The sequence below is a fragment of the Marmota marmota genome, unplaced genomic scaffold, assembly GCF_001458135.2.
Source record: "Marmota marmota marmota unplaced genomic scaffold, marMar, whole genome shotgun sequence".
In the NCBI taxonomy this organism is placed as follows: Eukaryota; Metazoa; Chordata; class Mammalia; order Rodentia; family Sciuridae; genus Marmota; species Marmota marmota.
In genome coordinates this window covers 7,655,619-7,681,703 of record NW_026000223.1, presented here as the reverse complement: position 1 = coordinate 7,681,703, position 26,085 = coordinate 7,655,619, and the positions used below count along the sequence as shown (strand labels likewise).

Here is a 26,085-nt window from a genome sequence, read left to right as displayed (position 1 = left end):
GTGGAGGGGATCGCGCGAGACGTGGCTCCTCTTGCAGGCAGGCGTCGGGGCGCGGAGCTCGCTAGGTAGGCGTTCTGCGAGCCGGTGTGCGGTACTCCGAACCCGAGGCCCGAGGCCTTTGAGAGGAAATAAAGGATAACAGTTTTAAAGCAGAATTGAGTTTCAGCACAAGAAATGTTCAAGATCAACCAGTGCAACCTCTCACTTAACAAATGGGTAAACAGGCTTCCTGACTCCAGAGGTACTCTGGCTAACCCATCAATGGGCCAGGGTGGTGGGGGAACCCAGGAGAGACAAGGATGCTACGCCACTTCTAATAAATACGATGAAAGAAGGTGTTTGGAAAATGTTAATAGTTAGTTGACTCTATCCAGACCTCCCCTTCTGGATGCTGAGAAGGGATATTATTGACATTTGCAAAGATGAAAAGATTATCTCAGGGACTTGGGCTCCTCTTTAGTTTATTAGAATTCAGAACTGGGAAAAAAAAGTATCCCTTAAAGATGTACGCGTGATGGAATTCAAAATTCACAAAGGAGGCTGGACACAGATATTTTTCCTCCAAATGAGGAGATATAACTGATGTGAAAAGTATGAGGCTTAGTAATGGTCCTTCCTGCCCTGGCTCCCCTGATTATTTCGTTTTCTGGAAAACCGTAATTCCTTTGGTTATTTTAAAAAAAAAAAAAGTCTGGGCATAATGATGCTCTGTAATCCCAGTGGCTGGGAGGCAAAAGCAGGAGGATCCCAAGTAAAAACCAGCCCAAGCAACTCAGCGAGAGCCTCAAAATAAAAAAAGGAGGGGGGATGTGGCTCAGTGGTTAAGCGCCCCTAGGTTCAATCCCTAGTACCAAAAAAAAAAAAAAAAAAAAACCTACTTTCTCACTAGATTATAAAGCAAGGGTTCAGGGAATATTTTTGGTTGTTTCTTTAGAAACTGGGAAAAGGGAAACAACAATAACACATTCTCTTTCAGAATCACAGCCACACACAAATAGCCACACGTTTACTTATACTTTCCTCTCAAGTTTCTAATACCGAATTAGCTTATGTTCTCTTTGGATAGGATGAGAAAGCCCCAGCCATATGCTATTCTCTAGGATCTTGCCAGACAAGTAATACAGATTAGCACGAGTTGCTAGCATTTACTGAGCTCTGGGACTTTGTAAACATTTTACAAATTATAACACCATTTCATTCTCACAGCATCCAATAAGTCCAATAGTAATTTCTATTTTCAGAGGGGTAAAATGACTCGCCCAAAATCACAGTACCAACAAGTGGTGGAGCCAAAAATTATGAACAAAATTCTGACTCCATTGTCTACACCAACTAGCTTAAAGTCAGTGTCAGTTGAGCCCCAGAACCGAAACTTGGGTTTAGGTTCTGTCTTCAAATTCCACTGTATCCCATGTACCAGATGTTCTCAAATTTGGGATCTCTCAGTATTTCTTCACTCTAATTATTGAGTACCTAAAGTTTATAGAGGTATATTATCACTATTTGATGTACTAGAAATTAAGACAAAAATTTAAATATTAATCTATTTAAAATAATTTTTATAAAATAACTTTTCTAAAATAATTTTTTAAACCAGTGAGAAGAATGGCATTGCTTTATATTTTTGTAAATTAATGTCTGGTTTAAGGAAAAACTGTTTATCCCCCCAGTACTGGAATTGAACCAAGGGGCACTCTACCACTGGTCTACAGTCCCACTCCTTTTTATTTTTTTGAGATAAGGCCTTGTTAAATTACTGAAGCTGGACTCAAACTTGCGATTCTCCTGCCTCAGAATCTGAAATCATTGGGATTACAGATATGTGCCACCACTCCTGGCTAAAAAGGAGTATTTTAATAGTTTTTTTGGATAATTGTGGATCTGCACAAATGGTAGTTTCTTATAAGTGAATTGCAGTCAGGCCCAGTGGTACACACCTGTAATCCCAGCAATTCATAAAGCTGAGTTGAACTAGTGCTCAAGGCTAGCCTTGGTAACCTATCAAGACTCTATCACAAATTTTAAACAGGAGTGAGGCTCAGTGGCACACACCTATAATCCTAGAGGTGCGAGAACGTGAGGCAGGAGGATCTCAAGTTCAAAGCCAGCCTCAGCAACTTAGTGAGTCCCTTAAACAATGGAGGAAGATCTTGTCTCAAAATAAAAAAATAAAAGCTGGGCATGGTGGCATACATCAGTTAATCCCAGTGGCTCAGGAGGCTGAGGCAGGAGGATCAGTTCAAAGCTAGCAGAGCCTCTAAGCAACTCAGGGAAACCCTGCCTCTAAATAAAATATAAAGGGGGGAGGACTGCTGGGGATATGGCTCAGTGGTTAAGTGCCCCAGGCTCAATCCCTGGTACCAAAAAATAAATAACAGAAAAAGGGCTGAGATGTGGCTCAGTGGTTGAGCACCACTGGATTCAATCCATGATGCCAAAAAAAGCTGGAGAAGTAGCTTAACACTATCGTACTTGTCTACCTTGACAAGGCCCTGATTCAATCTCCATTACTGCAAAAAGTGAGTTAGACACCTATAATCTCAACTACTCAGGAGGCAGAAGCTAAGGGAAAGGTTCATTAAGACCAGCCTGCCCCTCTCCAACTCAAAACTAAAAGAATGAGTTACACTGTGAAATCTGAAAATACATAAATAAATTTTTTGTATTCTGATACCATTAAAATCTATTGATCTAGCTAGTGGTGGTCACTTGTAATCCCAATTAATTGGAAGACTGACACAGAAGAATAGCAAGTTCAGCAATTTAACAAGACCCTGTCTCAAAATGAAAAAGGACTGGGGATGTAGCTCACTGGTTAAGTGTCTCTGGGTTCAACCTCCAGTACTAAAACAAACATAAAATTCACTGGTCTATCATCTTATACTTTGAATGGATCTTTTACTGATACATGATTTATGACAGTATATATTGGTCATTTGGAAAAAATCAGTTCACTAAACCATGCAAATCTTCCAAATTCCAAACACATTTAATTATACAATTTAAAAAATCATAATAGCTGGATGTCATCAGAAAAGTCTTTAAGTATTGGGACACTGTCAAGCTCACAGTAGCAGATAAAAGTTTCTTAAAATTCTGTTTTCTTGAAAGGTCAAATTTTATCATTGGAAACAAATAATAACAATTGTTTTCCATGAAGTGAAAAGATTTCTTTTAAAAAAACTTTGTTAAACCAGGCATGGTGGTGCACACCTGTAATCCCAGCAACTCTGAAGCTGAGGTAGGAGGGTCTCAGTTTAAGACCAACCTCAGCTTCTTAACAAGGTCCTACGCAACTCAGCCAGACCCTGTCTCTTAAAAAAAAGGAGGTGGGGTGGGGTGCTGAGGATGTAGCTCAGTGGTTGAGCACTCCAGTTCAAACCATGGTACCAAAGAAAAAAAGAAAACTTTTGCTAAATACTTAAATCCAAACAGGCATAATTTGTCAAGGTTTTTTGTTATTTTTTTGTTTGTTTGTTTGTGGTACTAGGGATTGAACGCAGAGGTGCTCTACCATTTAACTACGTCTCAAATAATTTTATTCCTCATTTTGAGACAGGGTCTCACTAAATTGCTGAGACTAGCCTTTAATTCAAAATCCTCCTTCCTCTGCCTCCCGAGTCACTAGAATTACAAGCATGCAGCAGCACAGCACCCCACTTCAGTTGTATTGTGAATTAAAAATGTTTCATGAAGCTGGGCACAGTGGAATGTGCCTGTAATCCCAGTAACCTGAGAGCCTGAGGCAGGAGGATTGCAAATTTGAGGCCAACATATCAAGAATCTGTCTCAAAATTTAAATAAACCAACTAATACAGCACCCCTGGGTTCTAACCCCAGTAAACCATATATATATATATATATATATATGCAAACCACATATCCATCAAAGAACTAGTGTCTGCAAAACATAACAAACTTAAAACTAGCCAGCGTGGTGGCACACACCTATAATCCCAGTGGCTCGGGAGCCTGAGGCCAGAGAATCGTGAGCCTGAGGCCAGAGGATCGCATGTTCAAAGCCAGCCTCAGCAACTTAGAAAGGCCCTAAGTAACTCAGTGAGACCCTGTCTCTAAATAAAATACAAAATAGGGTTGAGGATGTGGCTCAGTGGTTAAGTGCTCCTGGATTCATTCCCCAGTACAACAAACAAACAAAACCCTTCAAAACTAAATAATGAAAAGGCAAAATATGGAGCCTAAATCTTGGTTTCTAATACTATTCTTCAATAAAAGAAACCAGGACTCCTTGGAGAAATATACAATTTGGACACTAGAAAACAAAACATACAAGACGATGAGCCTGGAGCATCTTGTAGTTCCAGAAAGTGAAAAATAAACTGGGCATGGTGGTGCACACCTATAATCCCAGCAGCTCAGAAGGCTGAGGCAGGAGAATGGTGAGTTCAAGAATCTGTCTCAAAATGTAAATAAACAGACTAATACAGCACCCCTGGGTTCTAACCCCAGTGTGTATATATATATAAATACTATATCATATATATATATATATGATATTATATAAATACACACACACCACATATCCATCAAAGAGCTAGTATCTGCAAAACATAACAAGCCAGCTTCAGCAACTTAATGAGGCTCTAAGCAACTTAATGAGACCTTGTCTCTATATAAAAAAGAAAAAGGGTTAGGGATGTGGCTCAGTGGTTAAGCACTGCTGGGTTCAATTCCTGGTAAATACCATCCCCTCCATAAAAAAAGAAAAAGTAAAAAATAAGAAGCAGACAATGTAGGAGTATAGCTTGCGCTCCCTTATTTATTCTACATCTGCAGATTCGACCAACTGCAAATTTAAAAGAAAAACTAACAAAAAAAACCCTATGTACTGAACTTATATAGACTTTTTCTTGACATTACTTGACTATGTATGTCATAAGGATATAGGACCAACTAAAAGAGCTTCCAATGACAAAGCACAAAATAAATAAGGTAGGATTGTGTTATAATTCAGAGTATAAAATAAATATCCATGAGTCCATGTGTACATAAAACATATATATATAAAATAAATTTTCTTGCAAGGAAATTCCAAGTAATTTATGTATTCTACCTTCAATAAAGCAAAACATAACTTTCTACTCCTTAAGTGTGAGGCTGCAATCAGTGACTTTCCTCCAAAGAATATAGTCCTCAACCTATAATGGTTTGACTTTCAATTTTTCAACTTTGCAATGAAGTGATGTGAAATGCATTCATTAGAAAACCATACTTTTTTTTTTTAAAGAGAGAGTGAGAGAGAGAGAGAGAGAGAATTTTTTAAGTTTTATTTTTTAGTTTTTGGCGGACACAACATCTTTGTTTGTATGTGGTGCTGAGGATCGAACCCGGGCCGCAGGCATGCCAGGCGAGCGCGCTACCGCTTGAGCCACATCCCCAGCCCAGAAAACCATACTTTGAATTCTGATCTTTTCCCAGGGTAGTGACATGGTGCACTCTCCCGATGCTGGACAGTGTTAGAACCTTAGCTGGGTCAGTGGTGGAATGCTTACCTAGCAGCATGAGGCGCTGTTTTGATCCCCAACACTACAAAAAAAGAGTGCCACAGCTCTCAGTGAGTCACATTTCTCCAAGGAGAAACAACTAATACACTACAGTGTTTAGTAGGTTAGATATGTATGTATTGTGGGCTTTATGCTATTTTCAATTTATGATGGATTTTTCAGGACATAATACCATTGTAAGTCAAGAAGCAGCTGTAGTATGAAAAGGGAAGAAAAGTGTAATTTATAGTGGAGAAATATGACAAACACTACCTTAATCAGATGATAATGGTTAACAATAGTCTAACTCATGTTGACAGCATATACTCTTGAAATGCTGATGAGAAAGGCAAATCAACTCTCTAATCATCCTCCCTGAAACCCAAAGCTCTAGTTTAATAATGAGAAAAATATCAGAAAAATCCCAACAGAGGGACAGTCTACTAATAAATACCTGACTAGTGTTCCTCAAAAATGTCAAATGTCATGTTTAAAAAATTAAACATGCAACTTCCATGCTACCCAAAAACAAGAAAAGCCAGAGAAACTGTCACAGCAAAAATGCCCTAAGGGGCCATGGTGATCAAATGCAATGTATCCTAGAAGGAATCTTGGAAGAAAAAAAAGGATAGGGGAAAATTAAGGAAATCTAAATAAAGCATAAACTTTAATAAGAGGGAAATGGATGAGGAGTGTATGCAAAACTCTCTGCAATATAGCAATTTTTTTATAAATATGAACTACTCCAAAATTAAGTTTAGCCAGGCATGGTGGCACACCCTTGTAATCCTAAGGACTCAGGAAGCCACTCAGGAAGCTGAGGCGTGGCTCGAGGACTGCAAGTTGGAAGCAAGCCTCGGCAACTTGAGACCCTATATAAAAAATAGAAAGGGTTAAGGGGGACAGTTCAGTGGTAGAGCACATATGGGTTCAATCCCCAATACCAAAAAAAATAATTAAATGTTTATTAAAATAAATCCTGTTAGAAAATTGGAAAAGATTTCCACATAGTTCACAGAAGAGAATATGTTGAAGGCAAATGAGCATGTGAAAAGATGTTCAACACCATTAAGGAAATGCAAACTAAATTTCAATGAGCTAGTACTATATGCCTATCAGAATGGCTAAAATAAAAAATAGTGATGCCACCAAATACTGTCAAGGATTTAGAGAAAAACTCATGCATTGCTGCTGGGAATGTAAGATAGTACAGCTAATCTGGAAAAAAAATAGCAGTTTTTAAAAAATTAAACATGCAGCTACCATGCTACCCTAAATTGCACTCTTAGCCATTATTTCATTCCATAAGAAAAGGAAGTAACTGGGTATAGAAGCCCACAACTGTAAGCCCAGCATGTCAGGAGGCTGAGGCAGGAGGGTCACAAGTTCGAGGCTAACCTTAGTTACTTAAAAAGATCCTGTTTCTAAATAAAAAAATAACAAGAACAAGGTCTGAGGGCTGGGGTTGTGACTCAGTGGTAGAGTGCTCACCTAGCACATGTGAGGCACGGGATTTGATCCTTAGCAGCACATAAAAATAAACTACAACTAAAAAAAGACATTTTTTAAAAAGAACAAGTTCAGTGGTAGAGCACCCCTAGGTTCAATCCCCAGGTACTACCAAAAAAAAAAAAAGAGTGAGAAAAAAAAAGAAATGAAAACTTATGTTCACACAAAAACCTGTATGTAAATATACACAGCAGTTTCACTCATAATAGCCCCAAACTAGAAACAACCCAGACACCCAAATTATACCACCCAAACTGTGGTATAATCATTATTATACACAACTACTATTTAACAATAAAGAATTGACAAAGGAAACAACTTAGACAAATCTCAAGAGAATTATGCTGAGTGAAAAAAAGTCTCTAAATCAATATACTATATGATTCTACTTAGATAACATCCCTGAAATGACAAAATTTAAAGATGGAGAATAGGTAGTATTTGCTAGAATCTTAGAATTAGAGGGCAGATGGGTAAAGCATGGCTATAAAATGTCAACAGAATGGATAATTGTGGTCACGCAATTATCCACATCAGACTCCTGATTGTGACTTTGCAACAAAGTTTTACCACATATTACCAATGGAGAAAATTGGGTAAAGGGTACATGAAATCTTAGTATTATTTCTTAAAATTACATGAAGTATTTCTAAAAGGTTTTTTTTTTATAATTTTAATATTTATATTTTAGTTATCGGCAGACACAACATCTTTGTATGTGGTGCTGAGGATCGAACCCGGGCCACACGCATGCCAGGCAAGTGCGCTACCGCTTGAGCCACATCCCAGCCCCTCTAAAAGTTTTTTTTTATTTTTTTTATTTTTTTTTTAAAGGAAAGATTTTTTTTTAAGAGACAGAGAGAGAGAGAGAATTTTAATATTTATTTTTTTAGTTTTTGGCGGACACAACATCTTTGTTTGTATGTGGTGCTTAGGATTGAACCCGGGCCGCACGCATGCCAGGCGAGCGCGCTACCACTTGAGCCACATCCCCAGCCCCTAAAAGTTTTTTTTAAAAAATAGTTTTTTTTTAGTTGTAGATGGACACAATATCTGTATTTTATTTATTTATTTATTTATGTGGTGCTGAGGATTGAACCCAGTGCCTTACACATGTGAGGCAAGCGCCTACCACTGAGTTACAGCCCCAGCCCTAAATAAAAGTCTTAATTAAAAACAACTACAGTGCTGTTAGTTAAATTTGGATTTTAAAAAACAAGAAAATGATCTTTTAGTACAAATATGTACCAAACATTGCCTGAGTCATACTAATACTAGAAAACAATTCATTATTTATCTGAAATTCAAATTTTAACTAGAAATCCTGTACTTTGTCTGGCAACACTACTCTTGATTTTACCCAACAAGATAAAGTAATTACAAAATAAAGGACATTTAACATTGGTTGAAAGAAATTATATAACCCCTTAAATTCACACTCTCAGCAGTTTACACTACCATGGAGTCACATCCCAAGCCCTTTTCATGCTTTTTTATATTTTAGTTTAAGATAGGGTCTCTCTATTGCTGAGGCTGGCCTGGAATTTTTGATCTTCCTGCCTCAGTCTCCCAATTAGCTGGGATTTCAGACATTACCACCAGGTGTGGCTGTGCCTCACATTTGATCATGACAAACATGTACACTATCTCGAATAGAAAAGTCATATAGAATATAAAAGCTTCCTGTTTTCACACAAGTTAAAATCATTCAGGTAATCTCCACTTCTCTATTTCAGAATTAAAATATCTATCCATCCCTCCCCTACCAATACACAGGAAAGATTTTTAAAAAATAAAATAATAAGGATGGGGGGATGGAGCTCAGTGGTAGACTTCTTGCCTAGCACACATGAAGTCCTGAGTGTGATCCCCAGCACTGCAAAACAATGGAGAAATAAAAATAAAATGGAAGCCAGGCACAGGGTGCATGCCTGTAATCCCCGCAGCTCAGGAGGCTGAGGCAGGAGGATCGTGAGTTCAAAGCCAGCCTCAGCTACTTAACAAGGCCCTAAGCAACTCAGTGAGACCCTGTCTCTAAATAAAATATTTCAAAAGGGCTGGGAATGTGGATCAGTGGTTAAGCGCCTCTGGGTTCAATCCTCGATACCCTCCCCCTAAAAAAGGAAAGAAAAATTAATTATACAGAATCTCCCAGAAACAATTTTGGGTCTCCAGTGAAATAAAAATCACACTGTTAAAAAATCTAAAAACTAACAGACATCTGAGAAATACTTCTAATATGATAGAGACCTTAAAGTAAAAGGAACTACAGAGGAAATTTGTTACTCAGGAAGAAGAAACATCAAGAAATTATCATTAATATCCTCATAACTATAAAATGCTACTCCACAAACAGGAATAAAATCCCACAAAGAAAAAAAAAAACTCTCAGGAGTTAAAAATATAATGGAAGAAACTTTATATTCAATGAAAAGCTGGAAGAAAAAAAATGTGAATCTTCTAAAAAGTAAATGGGAGAAAAAAGAAAGGGAGTCTAAGAACCAGTTTTCTATGGTCCACAATCAAAATAATAGTGAGTCTAGAAATATTAACAGAGAAGATTGGGAAGAAGGGGAGGGGAGGGAAAATTAAAATCAAAATCAAGAAAATGTCATAGAATTTAAGGCATGAATTTCCAGAATGAAATATGCCCAACAAAAATGGATAAAAATAGACCTACACCAAAGCAACATTTTTAGAAATTTCAGAACAGAAGGGACAAAAAGCATGATACAAACTTCCAGACAAAAATTGGGTTTTATAACTGAGCTATATCCCCAGCCCGCTATTTTGTATTTTATTTAGAGACAGGGTCTCACTGAGTTGCTTAGCGCCTCAAGGTTGCTGAGACTAGCTTTAAACTTGTGATCTTCTTGCCTCAGACTCCCCAGCCTCTGGAATTACAGGTGAACACCACCATGCCCATCTTGGGTTTTAAGAGTCTTAACCCAATCAGTGTATTAATTCCTGATGGGATTAATCAAAGTGGAAAGGGTATGGCTAAAGGGTATATATTTTGTATCTGGAAAGCGGTGATCTGCTTCTTGATCACCATAATGTGAGCTGCTTCCCTCCACACCCTAATCTGCCATGATGTTCAGCCTCACCTCAAGTCCTGAGAAATGGAGCAAGCCTTCTATGGACTAAGACTAAACCATAAGCCCTCAAATAAACTTTTCCTCCTCTAAAATTGTTCTAGTCAGATCCTTTAGTCACAGCAGCAAAAAAGCTGACTAAAACCCTTCTCAACAGCAATTCTAGAAATCACAAGACATTAGATAATGTCTTTAAAATCCTTAAAATAATCATTTCCTATAATTTTATACCTAGCAGAAATATTAATCCAGGAGCAGGTTAGAACAGAGATCTTCAATTATGTAAGATCTAAAAAAAATTACTTCCCATGCATGCTTTTCCAGAAAGCTACTAGAGAATATGTTCTACCAAAATAAGGAATAAAATAAGAGAGAGAGAGACATGGGATACAGGAAACCAAAAGAGAAGACAAAGAAAATAAGTGAAGATTCCACGATATCTATATACACCAGGAACATACCAATCCTCCAATCAGAATGCTCCAGGATAGACTTCTTTAGGAATTTAAAATTGCTAAAATGTTTGAGCATCTTGAGAGAAGATTTAGACAACTGATGTAGAGTCTGAGGTCAGATCAATCGTAAATACATAAGCAAACAAAATAAAGACGACTAATAAATACAAGGAAAACGAGAAGTTGATCAGGAAAAGAAATCACGGTTTATTATATGAATAGGTTCTGGTTAGCATTTACATAGAAATAGTCAAACTATATTGAGAAGTGGGGAAGACAGAACTAACGTGTGTGTAATAGAGGCAGATACATCAACCTAAATCCTCACCCTCTAAAACAGAAAAATCAGTAGAAAAGACCTAAATTGGTAAAACAAACAAACAAAAAAAAGCAATACAATTGTGTTATTTAAAAATATGAACATACATTTTGAAAATGTATTTACATTTTGCATTTGAAAGTGGTTGGTTATCTGAACTGGGTGTGGTGGCACATATCTGTAATCCCAGGGGCTTGGGAGGCTGAGGCAGGATGATTGCTAATTCAAAGCCAGCCTCAACAACATAGTGAGGCCCTTAGGAACTTAGCAAGACCCTGTCTCAAAATAAAAAATAAGAGCTAGGGATGTGGCTCATCCCTCGGTTCAATGCCCAGTATTGAAAAAGAAAAAAAAGTGATTTTCTTTAGAGAAGGAAAAATAGGGATGCGATCAGGAGAATGATCCTTTTCACAGAAGAACTGACTCATCAAAATCTTAAAGTCTATGAACTAAGATAAACTCATAATTAAAAAAAAATTAAAAAGAAAAAGCTCCAACCTTTTTTTAATGCCAATTTTATCTGCATTCTTCAATTTTTAAAAATATTTTTGCTTACCTTTAACAGTATTATTTACAATAACCCACTAAGGAATTGTTTTCAAACCCCATTTTTTTAAAGCACTTTTAAAAATTCTAAGCCAACATACAGAGACAAACATAAACCATGCCCTAGATTCTTCATTTGGCTGATTTGTTTAAATGTTTACATTAACATCTATATTTGGAACAACTGTGGCTTATAATAAAGAAAACATAGCTGTGTTTATCATGCCAGCTCTGGGTAACTTAAGATTTTGACAAAAATGATCCCCAAAGTAATATAAATTAAGACACTTTTAAAAGTCTGAGCATGAAATTAAATAAAAAGATTTCAGTTTGAAGTCAATATTAAAAAAGTTGAACAAATTCTACGAATCATAAATACTATTTTCATCTTAAGTTCACTGTATTTTCTGTGACAGGTAATCAACTTAGTTTTCTTTGATATTGGTATTTATAATCATTTTAACATGGTTTATATCTTCTAAGTTTGTACCTATCCTGAATATCTTAATTATAATTAAAAATATAAATCCAAAAGTGACAGCTCTTCCTTAAGAATAATTCCAATTATTAAATGTAGAAGAAATAAGTGAAATAGAAAAGCACTGTTAGAACACCACAGTAGTAACTGCCACAAGCAAGATCTGCCAATGGATAGTAAAAGAAGTAGGCAAAAGTTTACGCAGACACAGGACATTTGCATAGTCTGAAGTATCTCTAGCAAATATTTAGTAATTACAAAGAAAAATATAGTATACAGTAGGGAATTCTAGCAGACATCACCTTAGCATAGTGATTGAAGTTAACACCACCAGAAATACATTACATCAAGTATCCTGTTAATGTACATTGTCACAGACTGGAAGACACTATGGAGACATGACAATTAAATGCAAGATGGGATCCTGGAATCAATCCTAGAACAATAAAGGGGCATTAGTAAAAAGACTAATAAAAGTTACTTTTAACTCTCTATTTAATACCATGTAGCAAGGTTAATTTCTTAATTTTGACAAATGTTCTATGGTTTTTTAAGATGTCAACATAAGAAGAAGGTGGGTGAAGAGTATACAGGACCTGTAGTATTTTTACAACTCTTCTGTCGTCTAAAATCCCATCTCAAAAGTTTAAAAAAATAACTTGAAAAGATACACATGCGTATGTGTATATTTGTGCATAATGTATGTATGTATGTGTGTGTGTGTGTGTGTATATATATATATACGTAAAAATCAAGACTTTTTGGAAATTGTCATCTTGGGCACTCAGTAAATTAAATAGCAATAGCAAAGTTCCCTTTTGAATTAGTCACTGTACCGTTGGTAACTTGGCTTTAAGTTTCTCCACTTTCTAAAGTCTTAAGTATAATTTTCTAATTTTTACAAAAAAAGTCTGTTTTAAAACATTCCTGTATTAGGCCAAATATAAAAATCCTAGGATATAATTATCATCATATTATCCTGTAGAATCACTCATCCCAATCATAAGCTCCAGCCAATATTCAATATTTTTACTACATTTCGTATCATCATTTAACATGTTTTTATTAGTTTACTTAGTTATGAATAGAGGAGTTGGCTGACAGATTTAGTATCATTAATAGGCTGGGCAGTCTAGGAAAAATATTATCACTTGGATCTCTTAAGAAACAGCTGGGGATGTAGTTCATTGGTAGAGCACTTATCTAGCATGTGCAAGGCCCTACACCCCCTAACACCCACCAAAAAAAAAAAAAGAAAGAAAGAAAAAGCTATTTTCCTAAAAGCACATATAGTATACTAGAACTCAGATGTAAAAGTTATTTACCTAAATCTCTTCTATACAATAGCACATAGGTACCCAAACAAGGCCAGTTGAGACCCTTTCCATATGCTTTCTCTTAAATTGGGCTCTAAAATCAGTTAATAGTTACATATTTTATGAAACAAACAAACAAACAAAAATCTATGAAATTTATCTAAGAAACAAAAGAAGAAAATAATTTCCCACTCTATACATGATTTACTCCCTGAGCATCTCCTTTTCCCATCATTATTTTTAAATATAAATTGAGCTGAAATCTGCCCACAGGGATCTTATATATCGAAACTGATAGCTTAGATGGAAAACAATATTTCAAAGGGCCTTGTGTCAAATAATCATATTTATTACTTTTTGGAGTCATTATTTATATTCATTATGGCATTGATTTTTCATCTTTATCTATCACAGGTTTTCTGTAGAAGCAGCAATAGTAAAAAGATAATTATACTTTGTTTTTTTTTTTAAAGTAATTTTAAGTGGATCTTTATCCAAATACAATAAAAAAGAAAAATGTCCATAAACATTTAATTCTTGTATCAATGTCATTTCCAAATTCACCTTCCACTACTACTATGAAAAGTAGAAGTGTTAAGAACTCTAACTAAACGTGCTATACAAAAAAGGATGACAATTTACCTCAAGAATTCACTACACATTGCAATATATTCAAGTGATGAAAAGACATAAATCCATTCAGAACTGCCATATTATCTGGCTGTCAATATAGTCTTTTGAATAATTATATTAAACATATTACTACAAAACGTACCAAGAAGTAGAGAATAATACTATATTCGTGAACTGCAAATAATAAAACAGAAGTCCAAGAAGGCTAAAGTCTAAGCTGTAATTTACAATGAAGTGTCTACACTGAAACAGTCACAATGTAAAAAAATGTTGACAAGTAATCCAGATGTTTACAAAAACAGATTCTGTTTGTCTCAGATTATATCCAGTTTCATCTGGTAGGTTTCTGATAGCCTGTTACATGAAATGTATTTCTCTCCTGCTGATAAGAAGCAGCTTAAAAATGTCCCCAAATTTCTTAAGAAGTGAGTCTACTTGGCAATATTAGTAATTCCAGTTTTCTATTACATTCATTCGTCTGAGAACTGAAAAATCTCGTAACTAAAGTGTTCTTCCATTCCTTTACCAACTTTTCAAGTTTTAAATTAAATCAAAGGAAATTTGGAATGTATGCTTCTTGTCATCAACAGGCATTTCAAAAAGACAGTAACTAACCAAAATCAAGAGTTCTTTGGCCAAGTTATTAACAGGCTTCCACTTTGTTCTAAATCCTTTCATAATCCTTTTTTTTCTAATTTTTCCAGTATGGCCTGGATCTTACAAACAGCCTCTTTCCTGGCCTGCCGGACAGAGTCCTGGCCCCCAGTTTCAACAGAATCCAGTTCCAAAAGTTCCTTTGTTAGCATTTCTTCCAGAAGCCAGTATGCTTTGTCTGTCTTTTTTCCTACAAACTCTTCTACTTCTTGCTCAAGATACTGGACCTTCTCCAATACATGTATGATTTTTTTAATACTTGGAGGAGTACCTTCATCTGAAGATAAACATTCTTCAGGAAGATTATTACTCTGATCTTGATTACCAGGATGCTCATTGGTGGCATTACCATACAGTTGAGGCTCAGCACTATATTGGACTTGGGAATCCAAAAGGTCTGAATTATCATTGTTCATTGTCCCGGAGGATTCATACTGATGGACACTGCAAGGAAAGTTGTGCCGGTTCATGCCTTGATCTTGGCTATAGGGGTATGAGGAATCCTTAGGATGGGAGAATAAAAAGAGGAAAAAAGCTATTTTAATAAGAATCCATCAATGGTACAATTTTTTAGCGCACATCTTTCACCTGACCCAAAAGTACATTAAAAGAATTCCCTCCAATAAAACTGGACCACCCTTTTCAATAATTTGAGAAAAACACCATTTTAAGAAGATAAAAGGGAATGTCCTGTCACATAAAAAGCAAGAGAATTCCTGAATATAACAGAACAACCTTCCCTGAGGCACATTATCATCGTGAACACCTTACAATATATCTTACCACTTCACAATCCATCCAGTGACTTACTAAATAAGAATTAGACAGTTTTTCCCTTTAAAATTTAAAACCTCAAGATCTTAAAAAGGAAGCAGACATAAGCATATAATGTTCAAATCTATGGTTTAATTTAAAAGTATTAAACCATAGAAGCTAATACTATAGGTATTTCACGTCGGTTTTTATCTTCTATCTATAGATTATTTGTGGTTACAAAATGCAGTCTGATTGTATTTAACATTTGGAAAGAATTACAACAAAGAGAAAATGAGCACTTTTATGTCTTTTAAAAATAGGATGTGAGCCTAAAATGTCTTTAAAAAATAAAAGTCTTTGGAAGGCTAAAACAGCAGGATCAATCTTGGCAACTTAGTAAGGCCCTCAGCAACTATTGAGACCCTGTCTTAAAAAATAAGAAAGGTTGTAGCTCAGTGGTAGGTACTGGCTTCAATTCTCGGCACTGCATATAAATAAATGAATAAAATAAAGGTTCATCAACATCTAAAATTTTTTTTTAAATAAATAATAAAAAAGGCTGGGATGTGGCTCAGTGGTAAAGCACCTCTGGGTTTAATCCCCAGTACAAAATAAATAAATAAAGTCTTTGAGAGTATAAAAGAGGAAAGAATAGGCTGAAGTAAAGCTACAGGAAGTAGTCACCAAATTTTCATAATTAGTCCCCACAGACCAATGGAGAAAAGTTAAATCTTGAGGTTTTTTTTTTTAATTTTTTTTTAGTTATAGATGGACACAATACCTTCATTTTATTTGTTTATTTTTATGTGGTGCCAGGGATCGAACCCAGTGCCTCACACATGCTAGGCAAGCACTCACCACTGAGCCCCACAACCTTGGTCCCTTGAGCTTTCTTCATTACCCAGAGAGCAAAAGAAAAACACTTAAGTCTCCTACCTTGGACTGCTGGGGTGGTGGTGAAGGAGGTGGCTGAGGAGAGCCACTGCTAGGCCACGATGAAGTTGATTCAGTCATGTAGAGATTCCCAGGTGGTACTGAGGGCGCAGCTGAAGGCCAGGGGTAGCGGGTGCCTATCCCATAAGCACCAGGAGAAGCAGCCCATGCATCCTCTTGTGGTCGTACAGTTGGTCCTGACTGCTGAACACTATGATTACCATCCCCATAAGGATAATGGGGCAGGGTCATTCCAGGGTTCTAGATTGAGAGGAAAAAATATGCTGGTCATTTCTAAAAAAACTAAAAGTAATGAAAATATTATTGGCAAATTCTAGGAAGCTAGGAACTCTAATTAGTTGCCATAATTACTACAGGCCTGAAAAAAACCTGTTCCAGTTATACCGAGGAAAGATTTGGTGATGATCAAACTAGAAAGAATAAGGCCTAAAATTCAATTACTGAAGAATAGTATAAATCTGTCCATAGACACTATAATCAAATGATCCCATGTTATAAGGAAGCACAAATAAAGATATATTAGAAATCCTCTTAAAGTGAACAGAGAAATAAACATGGTATCATTCATAAAATATTTAAAAATATAAATCTAATAGCACACCAAAAAAAGGTTAAAACTAGGAAACTTTTAAACAATTCTCTAAAAATTTATTTTGCCAGGCACAATGGCACACCTAGAATTCCAGCAACTTAGGACTGAAGCAAGAGGGTCACAAATTTGAGGATAGCCTCAGCAATTTACCAAAAGCATGTCTCAAAATTAAAAATAAAGCCGGGTGCAGTGGCACACACATGTATTCTCAGCAACTCAGGAGGCTGAGGCAGGAGGATCTCAAGTTTAAAGTCAGCCTCAGCAGATTAGTGAGGCAGTTAGCAACTCCGTGAGATTATGTCTCTAAATTAAAAAAGGGGGGGGCTGGGTTTGTGGCTCAGTGGTAGAACGCTCGCCTAGCAGGCATGAGGCACTGGGTTCAATCCTCAGCACCACATAAATGTAAAATAAAGATATTGTAGACACTTCTCAGAAGAGGATATACAATCAATGAACAAATACACGAAAAAATGCTCACCATCCCTAGCAATCAGAGAAATGCAAATTAAAACTACTCTAAGATACCATCTCACTCCAGTAAGAATCGCAGCCATTATGAAGTCAAACAACAAGTGCTGGCGAGGATGGGGGTGGGGGGGAAGGTACACTCATACATTGCTGGTGGGACTGCAAATTGGTACAGCCAATTTGGAAAGCAGTATGGAGATTCCTTGGAAAACTGGGAATGGAACCACTATTTGACCCAGCTATTTCTCTTCTTGGACTATACTCAAAAGACCTAAAAACGGCATAATATAGGGACACAGCCACATCAATGTTTATAGCAGCACAATTCACAATAGCTAGACTGTGGAGCCAACCTAGATGCCCTTCAATGGATGAATGGATAAAAAAATGTGGCATTTATACACAATGGAATATTACTCAGCACTAAAAAAATAACAAGACCATGACATTTGCAGGGAAATGGATGGCATTAGAGCAGATTATGCCAAGTGAAGTTAGCCAATCCCAAAAAAAACAAATGCCAAATGTCTTCTCTGATATAAGGGAGGTGACTCGAAATGGGGTAGGGAGGAAGAGCATGAGAAGAAAATTACCTCTAGATAGGGAAGAGAGGAATGGGAATTGCATGGAAGAGGGAAGGAGACCCCTTTCATTAACAGAATACAGGTATGAAGATGTGAAGGAAAAAAAAAAGAAGTGGGTCACATTAGATTGGGTAGAGAGAAGTGATGGGAGGAGGGGGAGGGGGGAAATGGAAGGACAGCAGAATAAAATAGACATTATTATTGCTGTGGGTATATACGTGACTGCAAGACCAATGTAATTCTACAACCTGTACACTCAGAAAAATGAGAAATTATATCCCATCTGATCCAAATGATGATATGTCAAGATCATTGTACTGTCATGTGTAACTAATTAAAACAAATTTTAAAAAAAAGATACTGTGTCCACCTAAAACTAAAAAATAAATATTTTTAAGTAAATAAAATAAAAAAGGACTGAAGACATGGCTCAGTGGTTGAGCATCCTTGGGTTCAATTCCTGGTACCAAAAAAAATTAATAAGTAAAAAGGGCTGGGGGTGTAGCTCAGTGGTAAAGTACCCCTGGGTTCAATACCAGTACCACCACCATCACAAAAAAAAAAAAAAAAAAAAAATTTCTTTCACTTTAAAAATTTTCTGATTATGACATCTTTAAGGTACCTTCAACTATTTATTGAAATAGTTACTACAAGAAAGAAAGGCATCCAATATAAAAGTAGTCCCTGCCTTCACCTCTGGAAAACTTCTGACCATCTTCAGCATTTTCCTAAATAAGCACTAATATAAATAAACACCCTTCCACTGTTTACAACTCAAGAAGCAAAGACTTTGAAATTTTTCCTACAGAAAACTGCTCACCTGTGAAGCAGGATATCCTGGAACCTGCCCTCTAAGAGGGGGCGCTTCAGTCTGACAGTCCTGTTGGGGATACATCCAACGAGAGGCTGGGGTTGGGCTGTTGCCAGGTGATCGATAAGTGCTTGGAACTTCTGTAGAGTAACTGGTCTGAGAATAGCCAGGTGCATAATAAGCCCCTGAATATGAGGCAGTATTTGCCCCAGGGCCTGGGGGATATGGTGGACCATATGCTCCATTTGTATAAGAATTCAAACTCTGAAAAAAAGCAAAATTGAGAAAAAAGATAAATGGGTAGAAGAGCTGAAGAACTGAAATGCCCTAACTGAATGCCCAATGTAAAAATTTTAGGAAGAAATCAATAACTAATGAAAATACAAACTCCCTAACCAATCTGTAACGTATTTTCTCTCTCTTCTATTAAAATAATATTCCATAGACTGAACTGTAGAGCCCATGTAACAATGGAATGATACATGTATATTGTGATGAGACACGAAGTGATGACCTTAGAGCAATGCTTCTTAAACATTGCCTTAAGTATACCTGACAATTTCATAACAGCAGAGGAGAACTGACTGACTGACTGAGGAGGGAATTGTGGGAAACTTGAGAGAATTCCAGAGAGAGAAGGAAGACCATAATGTAAGAGGAAGAGAGACTATAGAGAAAGACCCAGCTATGCCACAGACTTTATATTTAACTGCTCTTAGTTTCAGTTTCTCCAACAGGAAAAATAAAGACCATAAACTTTTCTTGCAGGGTTAATATGAAAATTAAATGACATGACATAAATTAAGACTTAGTATCTGATACAAAGTATGCTCAATAAATGGAAAATTATTTATCTTATTGTTGTTAGTATTATTATGGCAAGATAAAGAAATAAACCCAATCTGACTCCAAAGTCCATGTTCTTTGGTACCATACCATTACTCTATTACCCAGATAATAACAGATAACAGAGATACATTCCTCATACACTGCTTACTGCCATGGTTTTTGATTTTGTTTGCAGAGCTGGGATTTGAATCTAATGTCATGTGCAAGCACTCTACCACTAAGCTTCATTCCCAGCCTTCCTTAACTGTAGTTTTAAATCACTTATCTAGACTATTACTAGTACCAAGAACCCTCAGTTTATAATTCAAATGAGAGTAAAGCTAAAACCTAAATTTAAATGATCACCTTAATGTTTTCTACTCATTTCTACTTTACCTTTTAAAAACAGTAAAAACCCAGAATCAAGTTTTGCTGTGTTCACCTCTGTCTCTAAGACTAATCATTCTTTCTTTAGGTTTGAGAACAGACAAGGAATTCCAAAGAATTCCTCTCAGGGTCAGGTACAAGGGAAGAGCCAGCAATACATTCCCTGACCAGAAGGGCAATGAACCACCTCTTTGTTAAAGCTACTAAGAAGCTCGTTAAGCTTTCAGTCTAAACAAAGAACTCCTTAATATACCACACAATATACCTGATTGGATAGGTAAATCGAATCAGGTCAGATCAAGTTAGGCCAATTTTGAGTGAGTCCCCAGAAGTTAGAGACTGTCCCAGAAGAATTAAATGTTAATTCCTTTGGAGCCCTTCCTCCACCCTTATCTAGAACCTGCCCCTGCTCCAAACTGTTGCTAAGGTAACCTGTCCCAGGAATTGCCCCTCCCTACAGGGAGCTGTACTATCCGGCCCTTCTCCCTTTCACCACACCTGTTTCCCACCTTTAGGCCCTCCCACCAAGCATGGGGAGGGGTAGTCCTGTAACAGGAAGGAGAAAGATAAGGGGGAAAAGGCAGAAAAACAAAGGAGGCCTAGGACGTATAAAAAGCACAGAACACCTCGCTTCTTGGGATACCAGGATACCAGCTATGGCCCCCTTCACCTTCCTGGGAGAAGTCTCTGTTACCCTTTTTAAATAAACCCTGCTTTATATGCTTGCCTCAGCATGCTTAACTAATGTTCAAACTTCAGCATTTGAGAGAGCAGAACTTGTCACAGGTAACTGGTGGTATTAGCATTGTGGTTATGTTTTCAAAATGTCCTTGGCTGGGGTTGTGGCTCAGTTGCAAAGTATTTGCCTAGCATGTGTGTGGCATTGGGTTCAACTCTCAGCACCATATATAAAGGTCCACTGACAACTTAAAAAAAAATTTAAAAAGCCCTTGCCGGGTGCTGCGGTGCACACCTATAATCACAGCGACTCAGGAGGCTGAGGCAGGAGGATTCAGAGTTCAAAGCCAGCCTCAGCAAAAATGAAGCGCAAAGAAACTCAGTGAGACCCTGTCTCTAAATAAAATACAAAAAAGGGCTGGGGCTCAGTGGTTGAGTGCCCCTGAATTCGATCCCCAATACCCACCCCAAAAGTCCTTAATATTTTAAATAGACATACTTAAGTTTATTTACAAGTTATACAGTTTGACATCTGGAATTTCTTCAAAGTACTCTAAAGAAATGCTCCAAAGATAAATACATGATAGTCAAGGATTAATAATCAAAGCTGAAAGATGGACACACAGGCATTTTTTTATGCTATTCTTACTACTTTTGTTTGAAAATTACCTTAATATTAAAAAGAGAGGGGTTGGGGTTGTGGCTTAATGGTAGAGCACTTGCCTAGCATGTGTGAGGCACTGGGTTGGATTCTCAGCACCACATATAAATATATAAATAAAATAAAGGTCTATCAACGTCTAAAAAAATTTTTTTAAATATTAAAAAGAATGTTCTTGATATTTCGCCCTATTATTAACATGGCAAGTGCATAGGGCAACTAAAGTGCTAAATTAAAAAGTGTATAATTGGGGCTGGGGATGTGGCTCAAGCGGTAGCGCGCTCGCCTGGCATGCGTGCGGCCTGGGTTCGATCCTCAGCACCACATACAAACAAAGATGTTGTGTCTGCCGAAAACTAAAAAATAAATTTAAAAAAAAAGTGTATAATCATTTAAAGCTGTGTAAACATGATAGGGAAAAAAAGAAATTTTTCAAAATATGAATATATTAAGATGGCACAAGTAGTATTTTTTATCCTCTCCCTAGTTTCCAATTTTTTTGTTGTTCTTCTTTGTTAAATCCAGGGCCTAATGCTTGGTAGGCATGTGCTTTACCACTGAGGTAGATTCCCAGTCCTTTCCTACTTTTTTTTTTTTTTTTTTTGTGGTAGTGGGGATTGGACTCAGGAGTGCTCAACCATTGAACCACATCCCCAGCCCTTTTTTGTATTTTATTTAGAGACAGGGTCTGAGTTGATTAGTGGCATCTGGCTCCTTCTTCTTTTTTTTTTTTTAGATTCATTAAATTGCTTACTAAACTGCTGAGGCTGGTCTTAACTTGTGATCCTCCTACCTCAGCCTCCCAAATTGCTGGGATTACAGGCATGAACCATCGTTCCTGGCTTCCAGTCCTTTTTTAAATTTTAGTGTGAGACAGGGTCTTGCTAATTTGCCAAGGCTGGCCTAAAACTTTTCATCCTCCTGCCTCAGCCTGCCAAGGATCTGGATAGGATGGCACACATGTGTCACCATGCCCAGCCCAAAATTTTAATAATAAAGCTACATTACTTTTTAGAGTAAACAAAGTTTACACTTAAAAATATTATATAAAATCTCAGATATGCCTAAAATCCAGTTGGCTGCTACGACCCTAGCTATTTCCTTGATATCCAAGTAGATTATTTTAATGAAGGCAGTCTGTGTCTAAGGACAGCAAGTTTTTTGTTTGTTTTTGTACTGGCACTGAACCCAGAGACATTCACTGAGTTACATTCCCAGAACTTTTCATTTTTAATTTTGAGGCAGGGTCTCACTAAGTTGCTGAGGCTAGCTGCAAACTTGCAATTCTCCTGACTCAGCCTACCGAGTTGCTGGGATTTTAGGCATGTGTCACTCATCCAGCAAGACAACTTTTAATTGGAAACTTGGCAGTTGATATGGTAATATGCAATCTAAAACTGAGCAAATCACAAGAATTAAATAAAATCTTCTTTGATAGTTGCTGCTCCTGACCCAGGGGGCAGTGGAACTTAAGGTCGCTCATGTGAATTTCCAGGAACACCAAATAAAACACAGACACTTTACCTTTAAACAAACTTCAGGACGGCTCCTCCGCTTTCAGCCTCAAGCCCCCCCAAATGGGAGAGCGAGGGATAGTCAATGAGAGTCTGGCGAGAGCGCGCGCAAGCACGTTTGGAAGTGGGCTTTTACTGGGAGAACCCTTGTTCTTATAAAGTTCCATCCAAAAAAGAAGGGGCGGAGTTACAAAGAGCATGTGAGTGTAATTCGACCCAAGGGCTGTAGGGCGACACCTATGTCTGAAGACTTGTCCTCAAACTTCCAGGACCAGGGCAATGTCCAAGTCACTACGAGGTGTAGTGATGGTCAAAGCCTCTCCGCTCCAAGATGGAAGACCCGAATCATTCAGAGTGGCTCCCCACAGATAGTTTACTTGAAAGTACCATTCTGGATTCCAAAAGAAATCAAAATTGGCACTCTCAAAATTCGGATAAATTACAACTAATGCTCTTACTCTAGGACAAAATGCAAGACATAATTTTAAGGAAGAAGTAGAAGGTCTAGGCAGCCAGGGCAAGACAGCAAGTGAGGAGGTCAGGGCAAGGCCAGAACAAAGAGCATGGAGAGGGTCTTCTGATGTGGTCAACTTCCTGCTTGACAAAAGTGCTTGTAGACACAAGCAGGAAATCCAATCAGACACTTTGGTACTTGTGCTTTTAAATAGGGGGCCCAAGAGAAAAACTAAAACAGATGCATGGACACAGGAGGCACCAATCAATAATAATGAAGAGCCCATGGACAGAAGAGTAGGTAAGGAAAGGAGGAAATTTCACGGACTATAAAAAGAACAGGCCAAAACTCCTCCACCAGATTCCCAGGGTTAGGGCCCCTTCTTTTCAGAGAAGTCTATGGCTGTATCTCTGTCACTTCTGCAATAAACCTACTTCTTATTTGCTACCTGTAACCTGTTCTTCAATTCTTTACTGAAAGGAGACAAGGAACCCAGACAACAAACCAAGCAACCCCAAATGGTAACAATTTAACAGCCAAAAGACATCTCACTATTTGTCATCTCAATGCAAGCTAAAGATTGTCTGATATAAAATACTTTTTACTAAAGTTGGTTTCCCAGTTGATGGATTATTGTGTAGATATGGAAGAAAAATGGTCAAGTTTCTTGCCCAGAAAAAGGCTGTTGAGATTCCCTTGCTATTTGGTATGACTATAAAAGTGCAGACAGATGTGAGCTAAGCAAAAAATGATTTCCCCTAGCAGTATCACAACTCTTCCTGTTGTGCTTATCGTGAAAAATACAGAAAATTTTACAAAAGTATTCCAAGACTTCATAATTATCAGCAGTTAACATCACCTTGAATTTTCACTAACACTTGTTTTTGGAACTGCCAAATCTACCATCATCCACCGGTTGCTCTCTCATGTAATATCTCAATTTAAAGAGCTATTCCAATTTTTGTCTTATGGAGCTCCTAACTACAGTACTTAATTTTTTTTTTTTTTTGGCACTGAGGATTGAACCCAGGGATGCTTAACCACTGAGCCATATCCCCAGCCCTTTTTTATATTTTATTTAGAGACAGGATCTCACTGAGTTGCCAAGTGTTGAGGCTGGCTTTGAACTCAAAATCCTCCTGCCACAGCCTCCAGAGTGGCTGGGATTACAGATGCATGCAACCATGCCCAGCCCTTTATGTTCATTATAAAAATTACTTCCTGGTTTTGATCTCTTTTTGAGTTTATAACTACTTTCTCCAAATAACTACTGTGTCCAGGGATCACTACTTGCAACATGCATGTTTAATAACAATATGGAGTCAGAATACCACCTATCAACTTTGCAGTTAACATGTTTGCTAAGGATGAGACAATGACCAATTTCAGAATGTCTCAAAGACAACTCAAAAAACACAAACAAGAAATTATGCACTTTTTTTTGTAAAGTATATTTTTTATTATTATTATTAGTTGTTCAAAACATTACAAAGCTCTTGACATATCATATTTCATACATTTGATTCAAGTGGATTATGAACTCCCATTTTTACCCCGTATACAGATTGCAGAATCACATCGGTTACACATCCACTTTTTTACATACTGCCATACTAGTATGTTGTATTCTGCTGCCCTTCCTATCCCCTACTACCCCCCTTCCCTCCCCTCCCCTCCCATCTTCTCTCTCTACCCCATCTATTGTAATTCATTTCTCTCTCTTGATTTTTTTTTCCCTTTCCCCTCACTTCCTCTTGTATGTAATTTTGTATAACCCTGAGGGTCTCCTTCCATTTCCATGCAATTTCCCTTCTCTCTCCCTTTCCCTCCCACCTCTCATCCCTGTTTAATGTTAATCTTCTTCTCATGCACTTCGNCAGGGACACAGCCACATCAATGTTTATAGCAGCACAATTCACAATAGCTAAACTGTGGAGCCAACCTAGATGTCCTTCAGTGGATGAATGGATAAAAAAAAATATGGCATTTATACATAATGGAATATTACTCAGCATTAAAAAAGAACAAAATCATGGCATTTGCAGGTAAATGGATGGCGTTGGAGAAGATAATGCTAAGTAAAGTCAGCCAATCCCAAAAAACAAATGCCGAATATTTTCTCTGATATAAGGGGGGTGACTCATAGTGGGGTAGGGAGGGAGAGCATGGGAGGATTAGATTAATTCTAAATAGGGAAGAGGTGTGGGAGGGAAAGAGGTGGAAGGGGATTAGCAAGGATGGTGGAATGTGATGGTCATCATTATACAAAGTACATGTACGAAGAAGATTTGAACTGGGTGTCAACATACCTTATATACAAACAGAAATATGAAAAATTGTGATATATATATATGTGTGTGTGTGTGTGTGTGTATTAAGATTGAATGCAAAAAAAAGAGTACACGTATAATGGCATAAATTGACGTGAACATACTTTATATACAGAGATATGAAAAATTGTGCTCCATATGTGTAATTAGGATTGTAATGCATTCTACTGTTGTCATGTATTTAAAAAAAAAATAATAAAATCAATAAAAAATTATGCATTCTTGGTTTATTAAAACTATTTTTAATTAGAGATTTTAAGATTTATAAAACACACCAAAAAGAATGATTGTGAGGCAAGATTAATATGAGGAGGCAACCAGAAGGAAAATGAGTAATATGATTTTTCTTTTTTTTTTTTCTTTTTTGAGGGCCTCATTATACTAGGGGTGTATTCTACCAGATACTAGGGCCTCATCATACTAGGGGTGTGAGCTACATCCCCAGACTTCTTAAATTTTACTTTGAGACAGGGCCTTACTAAGTTGTCCAGGCTGGCCTTGAACTTGGAATTCTCCTGTAGGTTTTTTTTTTTTTTTTTTTTTTTTTTTTTTTTTTTTT

General features: G+C 37.1%; 1 protein-coding gene across 2 annotated transcripts in view; it reads right to left on the bottom strand.

Moving 5' to 3' along the window:
• Positions 1-10,746: 10,746 nt before the first annotated feature.
• Bag4 (BAG cochaperone 4) overlaps positions 10,747-26,085 on the bottom strand; it is a 29,187-nt gene continuing 13,848 nt past the window's right edge. For both annotated transcript variants that reach the window (XM_015501267.2, XM_048792794.1), the window contains 3 exons: positions 18,684-18,938; positions 16,202-16,459; positions 10,747-15,012 (listed from right to left, as the gene is read on the bottom strand). In XM_015501267.2, coding sequence (XP_015356753.1) covers positions 14,530-15,012; positions 16,202-16,459; positions 18,684-18,938 — 996 coding nt within the window. In that variant the 3' untranslated portion in view covers positions 10,747-14,529. The remainder of the gene's footprint in view (positions 15,013-16,201; positions 16,460-18,683; positions 18,939-26,085) is intronic.